Source organism: Rana temporaria, chromosome 3 (genome assembly GCF_905171775.1).
Source record: "Rana temporaria chromosome 3, aRanTem1.1, whole genome shotgun sequence".
In the NCBI taxonomy this organism is placed as follows: Eukaryota; Metazoa; Chordata; class Amphibia; order Anura; family Ranidae; genus Rana; species Rana temporaria.
The window spans coordinates 143,904,453-143,917,939 of record NC_053491.1 but is presented as its reverse complement, the minus strand read 5'-3'; the positions used below and the strand labels follow the sequence as shown (position 1 = coordinate 143,917,939).

General features: G+C 43.9%; 1 protein-coding gene across 5 annotated transcripts in view; it reads left to right on the top strand.

The window, feature by feature from the left end:
* Positions 1–13,487, top strand: part of LRRK2 (leucine rich repeat kinase 2) — a 376,481-nt gene that overhangs the window by 227,188 nt on the left and 135,806 nt on the right. For all 5 annotated transcript variants that reach the window (XM_040343608.1, XM_040343610.1, XM_040343612.1 and 2 more), the window contains exon 32: positions 4,016–4,143. In XM_040343608.1, the coding sequence (XP_040199542.1) occupies positions 4,016–4,143 (128 nt within the window). The remainder of the gene's footprint in view (positions 1–4,015; positions 4,144–13,487) is intronic.

Sequence of the window (13,487 nt, the reverse complement as noted above, 5' to 3'; positions counted from 1 at the left end):
CTGAAATGAGGGAAAGCTCTGCTGATTTTATCATTCAACCATATGCAAGCTAAAATGCTGTTTTTATTTCCCTTGCATGTCCCCCTCAGATCCACAGGGACTGCACTTTCAAGTGCACTTGCAGTGCACTTGTAGTGCAAAGTGGATCTGACTTTTGTAAATAACCCCCATAGTGTTGGTCTTGTTTATTTTTATGCTAGTTTTTTAACGTGGAGTAGTGCAACGCTGTCACTGTATATTTTGCTTTTGGTGTGGGAGCACATTGAGATTTTTTTTACTGCAACTCATTAACCACTTAACCCCCGGACCATATTGATGGTCAAAGACCAGAGGACTTTTTGCGATTCCGCACTGCGTCGCTTTAACTGACAATTGCACGGTCATACGACGTGGCTCCCAAACAAAATTGGCGTTCTTTTTTTCCCACAAATTAAGATTTCTTTTGGTGGTATTTGATCACCTTCGCGGTTTTTAGTTTTTGCGCTATAAACAAAAATAGAGCGTCAATTTTGAAAAAAATGAATATTTTTTACTTTTTGCTATAATAAATATCCCCCAAAAATAGATTAAAAAAAGTTTTTCCTCAGTTTAAGCCGATACGTGTTCTTCTACATATTTTTCATTAAAAAAAAACGCAATAAGCGTTTGGTTTGGTTTGGTTTACAAAATAGGGGGTAGTTTTATGGCATTTTTATTCATATTTTTTTTTTACTAGTAATGGCGATCAGCGTTTTTTTTTTTCTTCGGGACTGCGACATTATGGCGGACAATTCGGACACTTTTGACACATTTTTGGGACCATTGGCATTTTTATAGCGATCAGTGCTATAAAAATGCATTGGATTACTATAAAAATGCCACTGGCAGGGAAGGGGTTAACACTAGGGGCGGGGAAGGGGTTAAGTATGTTCCCTGGGTGTGTTCTAACTGTAGGGGGGGTGGCCTTACTAGGGGAAATGACTGATCTTCTGTTCATACATGTATGTTCATACATGCATGTATGAACAGAAAACCAGCATTTCTCTCCCTGACAGGACCGAGAGCTGTGTGTTTACAGCTCCCGGTCCCTGCTCTTTAACGAGCGATCGCGTGTGCCCGGCGGCGAGCGCGCCCGCCGGGCACGCTCATGGGAGTCGGAAGCGAGCGGGGTGCGCGCGCGTGCCCCTAGTGGCCTGCGAGAGAGCTGACGTAGAGCTACGGGCTCTCGCGCATGGGAGCCGACCTGTTTTATGGCGGCTGGTTGGCAAGTAGTTGTGATTCCCATAATTTTGTCTGTTCATACACTGTAATTTTTGTAGTAGTGCACATAGTTTATTTTTCTACTTCTTCTTTTTTTTTTTTTTTTTTTTTTTACTGTGTATTGCTTGATATTATCCCAAAGAGTGAGGATGTTTGAGGTGATGGAGTTTGAGAGGAATTTGCAGTCTGTAGTGGCTATTCCAAGAAGGTTGTGGATTGTTAATGGATCACAAATATGAGGAAACGTGAGAGGGTTTTAGGTAAAAGGGTAATTTTGATTTCTGCTATTCTGCCTAGCTCCAAGGTGTACATCAATGACCAGTTAGTCACAGGGCTGTGGAGTCGGTAGATAAATGTTCCGACTCCGACTCCGACTCCTCAGTTTTATGTACTTCCGACTCCGACTCCGACTCCTCTGTATTAATATGCGAATGTATTTTATACATTCCTTGAGGGAAAGAAACGCAACCTACCACAGGACTACTGGCTGGGAAGCCAACAGTCTACTGTATTGCACAGTTTAAGCAAAAGACAAACACAATGAAAACAACGTTTTTTTTTTTTTTTTTTTTTTTTTTATTAAAGCGGGGGTTCACCCGTACATAACACTTTTTACCCTTAGATGGATGCTCGTTTTGTCTAGGGCATGGGTGCTCAACCTGTGGCTCTCCAGCTGTTGCGGAACTATAATTCCCATGAGGCATTGCAAGCCGCTGACAGGTACAAGCATGTCTCCCAAAGGCTGAGGCATTATGGGAATTGTAGTTTTGCAACAGCTGGAGAGCCACAGGTTGAGCACCCATGGTCTAGGGGAATCGGCTAGTTGTTTTAAAATATGAGCTGTACTTACCGTTTACGAGATGCATCTTCTCCGCCGCTTCCGAGAGGCTTCCGACGGTCGCATCCATCGCGATTTTCCGAAAGAAGCCGAATGTCGGTGCGCAGGCGCTGTATAGAGCCGCGCCGACGTTCGGCTTCTTTCGGCTACTAGTGACGCGATGGATGTGACCGTCGGAAGCCTCTCGGAAGACTGTCAATCAAGAAGGAACGCCCGCTCCCGAAGACCCATACCCGGAAGCGACGGAGAAGATGCATCTCGAAAACGGTAAGTATGGCTCATATTTTAAAACAACTAGCCGATTCCCCTAGACAAAACGAGCAGGAATCTAAGGGGAAAAATTGTTTTATGGGTGAACTCCCGCTTTAATCAATCAAGTGGCTGGATAGTAGCAGCAGGCATAAACATCAGGAACAGGATCTTTACCAGTTCAAAAATACAAACCACATTATTTGGTTGTTTTAGAACAAAAACAAAAAACATAGGGCAGTGGGAGGATCCAGGAAGGGGCATTTATTCTAAAACATGATTTTCCTAGGAGAATCCCATAGTCATGTTTAAAGTTTAAGCTAACAATCGGAGTTTACAAGTTTTTATAGCCTAAATGACAGCAGTTTTTCCAATGGTTTACAGCTTCAGTCTTGAACTATTGGCCCTCCATACCCTTCACTTATACAAGTGTCTCACTCTCTAGTCCTGCAAAAAACATATTTATTTAATCCCTTATGAGTGAGAGGCTAGGTTACACATGGACGCTGCGTTCCCTGTAAAAGCAGGACACAACACTATGGAAAGTATAAGTATTGCAGCTCCTAATTGTGCGTTGCGTGCCATATAGTGAAGCACATGAAAAGCATGCTTCTTCACGGTCACTTAACCTGTTCGTTTTGCGGTTACGTGAGGCACTGCATGCATTGGTCTTTATTCTTACAGTAGAGAAGTCATTAATTATAACTTTTTGTGAATTGGGACATTTAAACTTGCTTTTTTTTTTTTTTTATTCCAATCTAAATTTAGTAGGAGTCGGAGTCGGTGCATTGTTTGCCGACTCCGACTCCAGGTACCCAAAATTCCCCCCGACTCCGACTCCTCGACTCCGACTCCGACTCCACAGCCCTGGTTAGTCATTAGAGAGGTGAGTTTAGTCAGCATTGGAAGTTGTTGTGATACAAGGATTCACAGGTCTTGGATGGATGAGCCAGGGATGGAGCATGGCTGAGCATGAATGTGGGTGGATGAGCCAGGGATGAGCACAGAACAGCGCTGTGGGCAATTCAGATCCAGTCCACAGTGCTGCTGCACCCGGCTCCCTCTTCTCTTCACACGCTGTACCAATAGGCTTGAGGAGAGGGGAAGAGCTGAACCGGACATGCTCTGGTTTGTTTTTTATTAGTGATCACGCCATCATTGGACCGCGTGATCGCCTGGTGAAGGCCGCTGTCATTTGCCCTTTACCCTCATCGTGACAATCCTGGTCTGGAAGACCTAACGGCCATGGACATTCCTGGGTGGGCAATTCTGAGAGGTCGTTATAGAGTGGCCCGGTCGGCAAGTTGTTAAACAGAGTAATAAATATTGTAAGCAATTATTAAAATAGGAAAATATGAGAAATAAGATGAAAGAAAGCCATGCTAAAACCTGACACTACAGCATCCTGATTAATTCCAATAGAGATGTGAAAAATAGATTTTACTTCTCCGATATTTAATTTGGCATTTAAATCTTAAAGAATTTCATTCTATTATTCCTGAATGTTGCCATTTTAAAATAAGCCTTTGGTTATAATTATTAAAACTTCTGATGCTCTGACGCTAAAAAATGTTTTTACATGGAAACACTCATATTCTAAAATATCAGTATTACAGTACTTTTTTTCTTTTGCGATTGGTAGGTTATGGCGGAATAAGTCTAATGCTTTTCTATGTTTTTTGGTTACAGGTCAGGAGGAGTTTTACAGCACTCATCCACACTTTATGACGCCACGTGCTTTATATCTTGTGGTTTATGATCTCAGTAAAGGAGCATCAGAAGTTGATGCTATAAAACCATGGCTTTTCAACATAAAGGTGAGTCTTGTTATAACAAATGTTGTATTCATTTAGAAAGAATAAAATAAAGTTTACATTGACTGGCAAAATAATCAAAATCTAACAAAATGCGTGCTTTTTGCTGCCTTAATGTTGGCTAAAGCATGTAAAAATTTAATTACATGGAACTTCACTCAAAACGCAAACTCATCCCCCCAATCTTCAATTGAATGTCATGTCCACTTATATTTGGAGGGGAGGGGATACTGTTTTTTTGGGGGGGTTTCTTTTTTAAGTACCTGTTGCACCTTTTATTTATAATCTTTATTAAAGCGGAGGTCCACCAAAAAAAAATATATATATATATTAAAAGCCAGCAGCTACAAATACAGCAGTTGCTGACTTTTAATAAATGGACACTTGCCTGTCCAGGGTGCCCGCGATGTCTGCAGCCGAAGCCGAGCAATCGCTCGTCTCTCGGCTGCCCCCACCACCATCCTCGGTGAGGGAATTGGGAAGTGAAGCATTGCGGCTTCACTGCCCAAGTCCCTACTGCACATGCGCGACTGGCGCGTCCTTGCTGGTCTCTGCTGTCTCCTGGGACCAGTGTGTTTCCCAGAAGACAGCAGAGGACGGGAAGGGGAGTGACTCCCACGAGGAGTCTATTCCCGAAAGTAGTTGCGAATGCCTGTATACATTTATCTGCACCCCCCTGAAAGGTGCCAAATGTGACTCCGGAGGGTGGGGTCGGATCGGTGGTTTTCTGAAAAGCGGAGGTTCACTTTTTGTGTGGACCTCTGCTTTTAAGACATTTTTAATTGATCATTTACATACAAACATAAATTTCCCACATCAGTACCCCCTCCCCTTTCCATTTTAAATATATATGTGCGAAGAAGGAAACAGAAGGCGTATTCTCATTAATCTTCTCTAGGTATTACTATGTAATTATCTCATCTTCTAGTTCTTCTACTCTCCTGCTCATTAACCACCTTCTAACTTTCCTCAACTTTACTCAAACACTTTCTTTATTATCTTAATCCCCTTCTCCCACTCATTCTCCAATCTTCCCTAACATCTTTCCCATTCACTCTTGATCATTCTTTCTTCCTATTTTAATACATCACATCATTTCCACTTATTCCTCAATGGTTACCCTTTGGGTGTTGATACCACTGGCTATTTCAGACCCTCCCCTTGTCCTTCCACCTTTGCACGAATGATTAATTTCACATTTTCCTTTTTCACATTGTTCTAAGGGGAGTATCATTTTGCGTCCCACCGGGGTTTCCAAATCTTCATACTTCATTGTCTGACATATACTGTTTTTTCCTTCCATATTGTCCCATTCATATTTTGCTCCCACTCTATACAGGTTGGGGGTGGCACCTATTGCCATCTTTGTGCAATCAATTTGCTTGCCTGAAATAGGCCTCCAAGCACTACAACCTCCGGGGTCTCCCTCCCCCTCTACATAACCCAGCACACATAACCTTGCATCTAGGTTCAGTGACATCCCAAATACCAAGCCTATAGTTCCAGATACCTCCTTCCAATACCAGTATAGCTTTGGGCACCTCATAAAGATATGAATATGATCCCCTTCTAATTCCCCACATCTGGGGCAGCTGGCATCTTATATCCGACCGAACAGGAAGCGCTTTTGAGGCGTATAATATGCTCCTATATAGCAGAAATAAATGTGACATCTTTTGTGAGGGAGAAAGTGATACCAACGGGCCAAGTTCCAATGTTCTACTCCACTGCTCTTCAGTTATATTCCCTACATCTTGCTCCCACTTCCTCCTACACAGTGGGGGTTCGGTCCTTTTCATAATATATATATATATATATATATATATATATATATATATATATATATATATATATATATACAGAGCTTTTTTTCTCAGAAAATAGGTGCAGGAACTCAAATACGACCCGTTCAGATTTCACAAACAGTAGAAGGGTCTTAAAGGGGCATTAAATACCAGGATTGCATTCCATACAGTTCAGGGGGTTACACACAGAGTGCAGAGCTGTCACTTGTAAACACAGAAACCAGACTTCTGTGTTTACAAGTGATTGTCGTGAGCAGGCACCAAAGGGTCTGAGCCAAAGGTGGTGGAACTGAGTTCCCCCAAGTTCCCCCTGAAAAAAAGCACTGTGTGTGTGTGTATATATATATATATATATATATATATATATATATATATATATATATATATATATATATATATATATATATATATATATAAAAACTTGTAGCTTGTATAGCGCTACAAATGCAAACCAAATTGCCTCAAGGCGCTTTTTGCATCCATTGTCGTCCTGATTATTCAGAAGAGGTGGGTCTTTAGTTTTTTCCTAAAAGCCCGATGATTTTCTTCCATGCGGATGGTCGTGGGTAGAGCATTCCAGAGCTGAGGTCCTTGGACTGCAAATCTTTGTTTTCCCTTAGATTTGTAGTGGGATTTGGAGGAGGTTTTGGTTGGTTGACCGGAGGATTGGTGACGTAGGGTTTTATTTTCTCACATAAGTATTGAGCGTTTCCTTGTGAGCATTTGTGAGTGAGGCAGAGGGTCTTAAATTTGACCCGATACTTTACAGCTTGCCAGTGGAGGGACCTCAAGACCGGGGATATTGATTCCCACGTTTTTTTACCTGTTACCAGTCTGGCTGCAGTGTTCTGGACGACTTGTAGATGCAAAATCTGGTATTTGGATAGTCCTAGGTAGAGGAAGTGGGCGTAGTCGAGTCGGGAGTTGATGATTGTTGCAACCACTACTGCTGTATCCTCATCCGGGATGAAGGGGATGAGTCTACGCAGCAATCGGAGAAGATGGTTAGAACCGCTGATTACTGCTCCTATTTGTACGTCCATCGTCTTGTCTGAGTCAAAGATGACTCAGAGGCTTTTGACTTTGTTGCTTGGGGTGATGGTTTGTCCAAGGATGGAGTCCACGTGGTCCTAGAGTTAGATTTTCGATTTGCGTGAAGGATAAGAAGTTCTGTTTTGGATTCATTGAGTTTGAGGGAGCTTTCCGTCATCCAATTATCGATCAGAGTGAGGCATTTTCCTTGTTCGTGATATTGGTCTTTTTTGTTGGTGATTTAAAAGTAAAGTTGCGTGTCATCAGCATAAGAGTGGTAGCCCAGGTCCTGTTTGATGATTTTGAGAAGTGGGTGGATGTAGATGTTGAAGAGTACAGGTGAAAGGGGTGATCCTTGAGGAGGGGCCACATATAATGGCCACATGTAATGGCCCTTGTTTCTGTTGTGAAGCCTCCTAGTTTCACTGTCTGCGATCGATTTTCTAGGAAGGATGCGAACCAGGGTAGGGCCAAGTCCGAGATGCCAGCTACTTCTTTGAGTCGATTGAGCAGGGTGTTGTGGTCTACCGTGTCAAAAGCTGCACTGAGGTCCAGCATCACTAGGTGCCGTTTCTGTCCCGTGGCCTGGGCAGAAACTTGATTGTAGCAGGTCTAGAAGTTGGGGTTGTAGCTGTTATACTACTGCTTTCTCCATGATCTTGGAGATGGTGTTGAGGCTTGTTACCGGTCTGCAATGGTTTGGGTCTTTAGGGTCGAAATTGGGTTTCTTTAGGAGGGGTTTAATTATGCCTTGCTTGAGGGAGCTTGGAACAAAACCTTCTTTGAACGATTGGTTTATGATGTGCGTTATGGTGGGTGCCAAGATGTCGGTACATTATTTCATGAGTTTTGTAGAAATGGTGTAATTTGGTGATGTGTTGTCACTAAATTCTAAGGTTGACGTGAGTGCATCTTCGGATGCTTTTTTTGGCCACAAAGTTTTGCAGGCGGCTGTTTAGAGTTGCAACACCTCAGTTGAGGAGCTCTGTTTTGTTTTGGGTGAAGTTTATTTTTATCATGTTGCCACCCCTCGTTTTTTGACACTGCTTTGGGACGTCCCACTTTGTTAAGATTAAGGCTGTGTCCGTCCATGAACGAAAGAGAAAATAGGATTTTTATGCTCACCGTAATATCCTTTTCTCTGAGTTCATGGACGGACACAGCACCCACCCCTCCTTTTTAAGTTTGTACTGCTTTTGACGAACTGAGCTGCTGAGGGAATATAGCCAGTAGGACCGCCCCCTGGGCGGGGCTGTTCAGCTTTGATGATAAAACATTCTGCCTTGTCACTCCTGAATGAAGGCTAATACCCACTTTGTCAAGATTAAGGCTGTGTCCGTCCATGAACTCAGAGAAAAGGATTTTTACTGTGAGTATTAAAATCCTATTTTTTCCAATAAAATTGCATTTTGAAAGACCGCTGCGCAAATACAGTGTGACGTAAAGTATTGCAACGACCGCAATTTTGTTCTCTAGGAGATCCTAGAGAAAAAAAATTATGTTTGGAAGTAATTTTCTAGCAAAAAATACAGATTTTTACTTGTAAACAGATGTCAGAAAAAGGGCTGGTCTTAAAGTTAAACTAGGTGTCATTTTAAACTAGGCGACGTGGGGGAGGGTTCAGAGGTAGAGATAGACAGCGCGGAAAATTTTCCAGGAGAGTAGTATTGGGGGCATTAGTGGTAGGTTGACTAAAGCAACCACCTCCACGCTTCTCCGTAATAAGCTCCAGTCCAGTAGTGTATGGCATTTGTCACTCCTCCAATATTGCGGTAAAAGACTTTTGGCGGCATACATGTTGGAGATGTCTCCCCCTTCTCCAGCCTGTATCTTTTACCGTGATATTGGAGGAGTGACAAATGCCCTACACTACACTGGCAGCAGCACAGATGATGACACCTCACCGACGCCACATGTCCCTTTCAGAATAACAGTGACAGTCTCTCCACACCAGGTGGTCCCTTCAGTCCACTCCAGTCCAAACAGCGCTGACAGTCCAGCAGACCGGCACACAAGGTTCCTCCGCTGAGCTCCCTTGCACCATGAGATACCATGACCTGCTCAGGCACCACCTCCGCCAGACCCACCCCCAATGGCTCTGCCCAAACACACTGTAGCAGGCACCCGGATAGTCTCTGAGCATCACAGCCATGCTTTTTTACTGGCAACTTTTTTCTGTCACTTGCAGGAGAAAAGTGTCAGTTTTTTTACTGGCTGCCAGTAAAAATACTGATGGTTGGCAACACTGCTCTTGACAGAGATTTTCTTCCCCAGGAGAAACTTCAAACTCTCAACTCCCAACTGGGACTTTTTAGTGCAGGAGTTTCCCGACTCCTCGCTTCTTCATGAAAGAGAGCCATGGTATTGGTGGTGGGCAATACTTTTTGCCCAGTTCCACTCCAGACCAGTCATAGACTTACCATCCAATTTTGGAATAAATTGCTTCAGTCCTAGTGCTCAGGAATCTAGCTCTAGAATTAGGACAGTCCTCCTTTCTGATTTGTTGGAAGATGCTCAACTCGACATTAGCTGGAAAAGCCTGAAATAATGACATCACCCACAGTCTTACCACCCATCTATTTAAGGTGTTTACCTCCCCTGCTGCCACCACTGGATGACAAGGCAGATTACGTGACCATACCAGAGCAGGCTGAAAATATGTAAGTAAATGCATCTTTTCTACTTGGACAATGGATTGGACTGGCCTGTAGTAGGCTGACAACGTACTGCATTTTTGTGAATCAAATTTTATCAGGCCTGTCCACTGTCGCCTGTACAATGTGATCACTTTGTTCAGTCACAGCACTTTACAAATGTAACCAGACGCCACATGGTGTGGCTTCCAGCTCTCTCTCTCATCAGACAGAGATTATCTGTGAGAAGAGAGCTGTTACAGGAGTCCGTAATCCCTGATCTCTGCTCTACAGTGTCTAGTGTGAACTAACTGTAGCCACCCACCTGTTACTTGTCCCAGTGCTGCTAGAAACTGTGTCACTGATTGCAGTGACGCCAGACCACTAGACACCAGCACCAGTGTCCTGATCACCTCCGCACCAGTGGGTCTTGATCACCACCACACTAGTGTGAACAGAGCCAGTGTCCCTGATTGCAGTGACACCAGACAGCTATGCACTAGTGTCCTTCCTGATCACCCCTACACCACTGTCAACAGTACAGTTTTACCAGAACCTGAACGCCATTGTCCAAAAAATGTACACAGACGAGGAGGCATTCCAGATTCTGATCATGACCGATGAGAGCAGCGGGGAACTCTCACTGTCACTCAGATTCTAAATATTCAAGGAGGAAAAGGCCCCAACAAAAAGAATGAGGTGTTTTGAAGAGCAGCAGCCAACCACCAGAAGCGCAATACATTCTTGTGAAGTGGTGAGCACCAGCAGTACACCTGGATGAAAGATAAAATACTGGTAGTAGAGTGTTGGGGTGTCACATCAGCCACCAAGGATTAGGGCCCATACTAGTGTCCCAGAGGAACATTCAAAACCTGTATGACCACCTTCAAATTCAGTAGCACCTTGAATTCCCCACACTTATAGCACAGCCAGGCAGAAACCCCTTATTTTTTTTTATGTATTTTTCACAAATGATTTTTGTAATATTGTGGACCAATGCAACCTTTTATACCCAGCAGTATATCCCAGCTCTGTTTATGCCCATGCATAAGTGGAAACCCATCACTTTTCACCCTAAATATGGGACTCTCAATAAAAATAAACTGCAGGCCCAATGCTCCACGCACCCCATTTACCATATGCCACTCTATTCCTCCAAGACCTACGATAAAACCATTATGTGACTCCTACACGCCCTCCCAGAAATCACCCCGAATTCGACAAGTGTTATAAAATTAGGCTACTGACCTATTATTTTAACCCAAAATTGTATAGAATGTATAGGCCTGACAAACATATCTGTGTTGATTAGTCCCTCATCCATTTTGCCAGCAGGCTGGACATCAAACAATATATCCCAAGTTAATGGGCCAGATAAGGGGCGAAGTTATACAAACTTTGTGAGAGAGGATGGCCCAGATTCACAGAGAGCAAGGTGCACATTATACCGCCGTAGAGTCACCAATGTACGCTACGCCAACGCAGCGCAGAGAGGCAAGTAATGCATTCAGCAAGCCAGTGCTCCCAACGCTGCACCAGCGTGGCGTGGGATTCGAAGGCGTAGGTGGAAATGGGCGTGACCCATGCAAATGAGGCGTGACCCCATGCAAATGATGGGCCGAGCGCCAGACAGATACGTATCACGAACTGCGCATGCGCCGTGACGTGGACACATTCCCCTGTGCCTGCTCACAACCATGTCGGAACAACTGCCTAAACTACGCCAGATCACTGTGTACGTCGTGAACGTAACCTACGCCCAGCCAGACACACGTCCAACGTAAAATACGCCGGCTTGTGTTCCCTGGTGCAGACCTTTGCATGTCTGCTGCTGGGTTGCACCTCCTTTAATGGGAATAACTTTACGCCGGACTTACAACTTGCACGCACCTCGCGTAGCCTGCGTCGGGCGTACGCAGGTTCGTGAATCGCCGTATTTCCCTTGTTTGCATGGCTAATCAATGGGAGCGGCACCATGCACCGAGCCTAAATGTGCGCCCACCCTACGCCGGCGTAAGCAAGCTACGTCAGCGGGGTGTAGCCTGGTTTTAGGCACATATCTGTTTGTGGGTCTGGCGCACAGATACGACGGCGCACATTTGCACTTACGTCGGCGTAAGTGATTTGTGAATCTGGGCCTATTTGTATAAGTTCAGTTTATGAAGGAAAGGACAGCCAGCTAGAGCCCTCTGGATGCCCAACCAATATGGGGAGCAGTGGAAAAATTGTGTGCGACCTTTTTATATCAGCCCTATTTCATCGGGGGGGGGGGTTACCACTTCTGTGTGGACAACTTTTACAGCAGCCTGCCCCTTTTCCACTACCTGTATCTTAGGCTAACTACAGCCTGTGGCACAGTTTTACCCACCAATTGAAAGGGCTTCCCACTACAACTGGTTGCCACCAAGCTGAAAAGGGTGTAGTCAGCTAGTTTGCAGAATGAAACAATTTTTTGCTCTTAAATGGAGGATTAAACAAGATGTTTATGTACTATTCTAAATCCACAACCCCTTAGTAGAAATCCAGGAAGGCACGGTCCAAAAACTTGATTGTATACATGACTGTATAGTAAGTGTGGATTATAATGACCAAATGTTATAGCCCCATGTATGCACCAGAAGATCAGTCCATTGGTACAAATAAGTATCCATATACCTTTTCCACTTGGCCCTGTACAACTTGTACATCATCTATCACAAATCCACAGAAAAATCTGTCACCTTCCTACACTATTAAGAGGAGAACATTTGTTCTGATGCAGTGAGCAGGCTGCATGAAAGACTTCTCCCCGATATCATCCCTTCTACCCAAACAAAAAATGTGTATGCGCCAAGTAACAGAATTGGGCATGACACTCGATTCTATTGTTCAGAGTTCCTCCCAGCCTGACGTTTGTATAGGAAACTGCTTCTGTCGCTACCATACCTTGCTACAATATTAGTGAAGGTATGGTGAAGATATTTCTCATGTGACTAAACCACGTTTGCATGTTTTCTCAACCACGTTTCTGCCTGCTGCCAGGACTGGCCATTTTCCTACATACTGACCATGCCTCTGTCTGCTGCCTGAACCAACTCTGACATTTTAATTGACCATGCCTCTGCCTTCTGCCTGAACTGACCTTGGCCTGTTAATCGGACTAATCTTTTGCCCTGCCACTGTAGTAGTGGGATTGAAGACAACATAGAGGTCTCATATATGCAAAGTGAGGGGCTTCAGAGTAGTGTTTGCAAGTGGAGAAAACTAAGCCATCGCATTTCTCTGGGATTTGTAAATTCTAAATCAATTCTGTGAAAAGCTTTGGGTGGTAAGAAGCCTCAACCCTGTGTCCAGTCTTGCCTGACGAAGGCCCTAAGCCTGATGTTTGTCTGGACCAATTATTTTTGCTTACCGCGACTACAGACCCATCTGCACGTCCCACTGTCTACTTTCCTGCGATACACCAGTGCCACCCATCCTCTGTGGACATTTGCACTAATGGAACCTAAGGTACTCTTTTGTTTACCCTTTGTTCAGCCTTCTGTACTTCCTGGCATGTACCATTAGGTTAGGCCAGCTTGGCTTTTAGGAACAGGGATGGCTGTAGGTGAAGATTTATTATGCTATATTCACTGATCACTGCAACCATTATAGTACATTGTTTTCTATATAGTGTTGGTTGATTTTTGTGATACGCAGGTTGAGAAGTTGGGTACACAATCCAAACATTGAAAAGGTATTGCACATGTGGTTTCCCCATACTCAGGAGGAGTAGCAGAATGTGTTTTACTATGCAATGTTAAGTATGTTCATGCTGTGTGTTAGAAATATCCTATTAATTGACAATATTGTGTCAGAATTATTATTTTTTTATTTCCGTTCCACATTTTCCAAATAA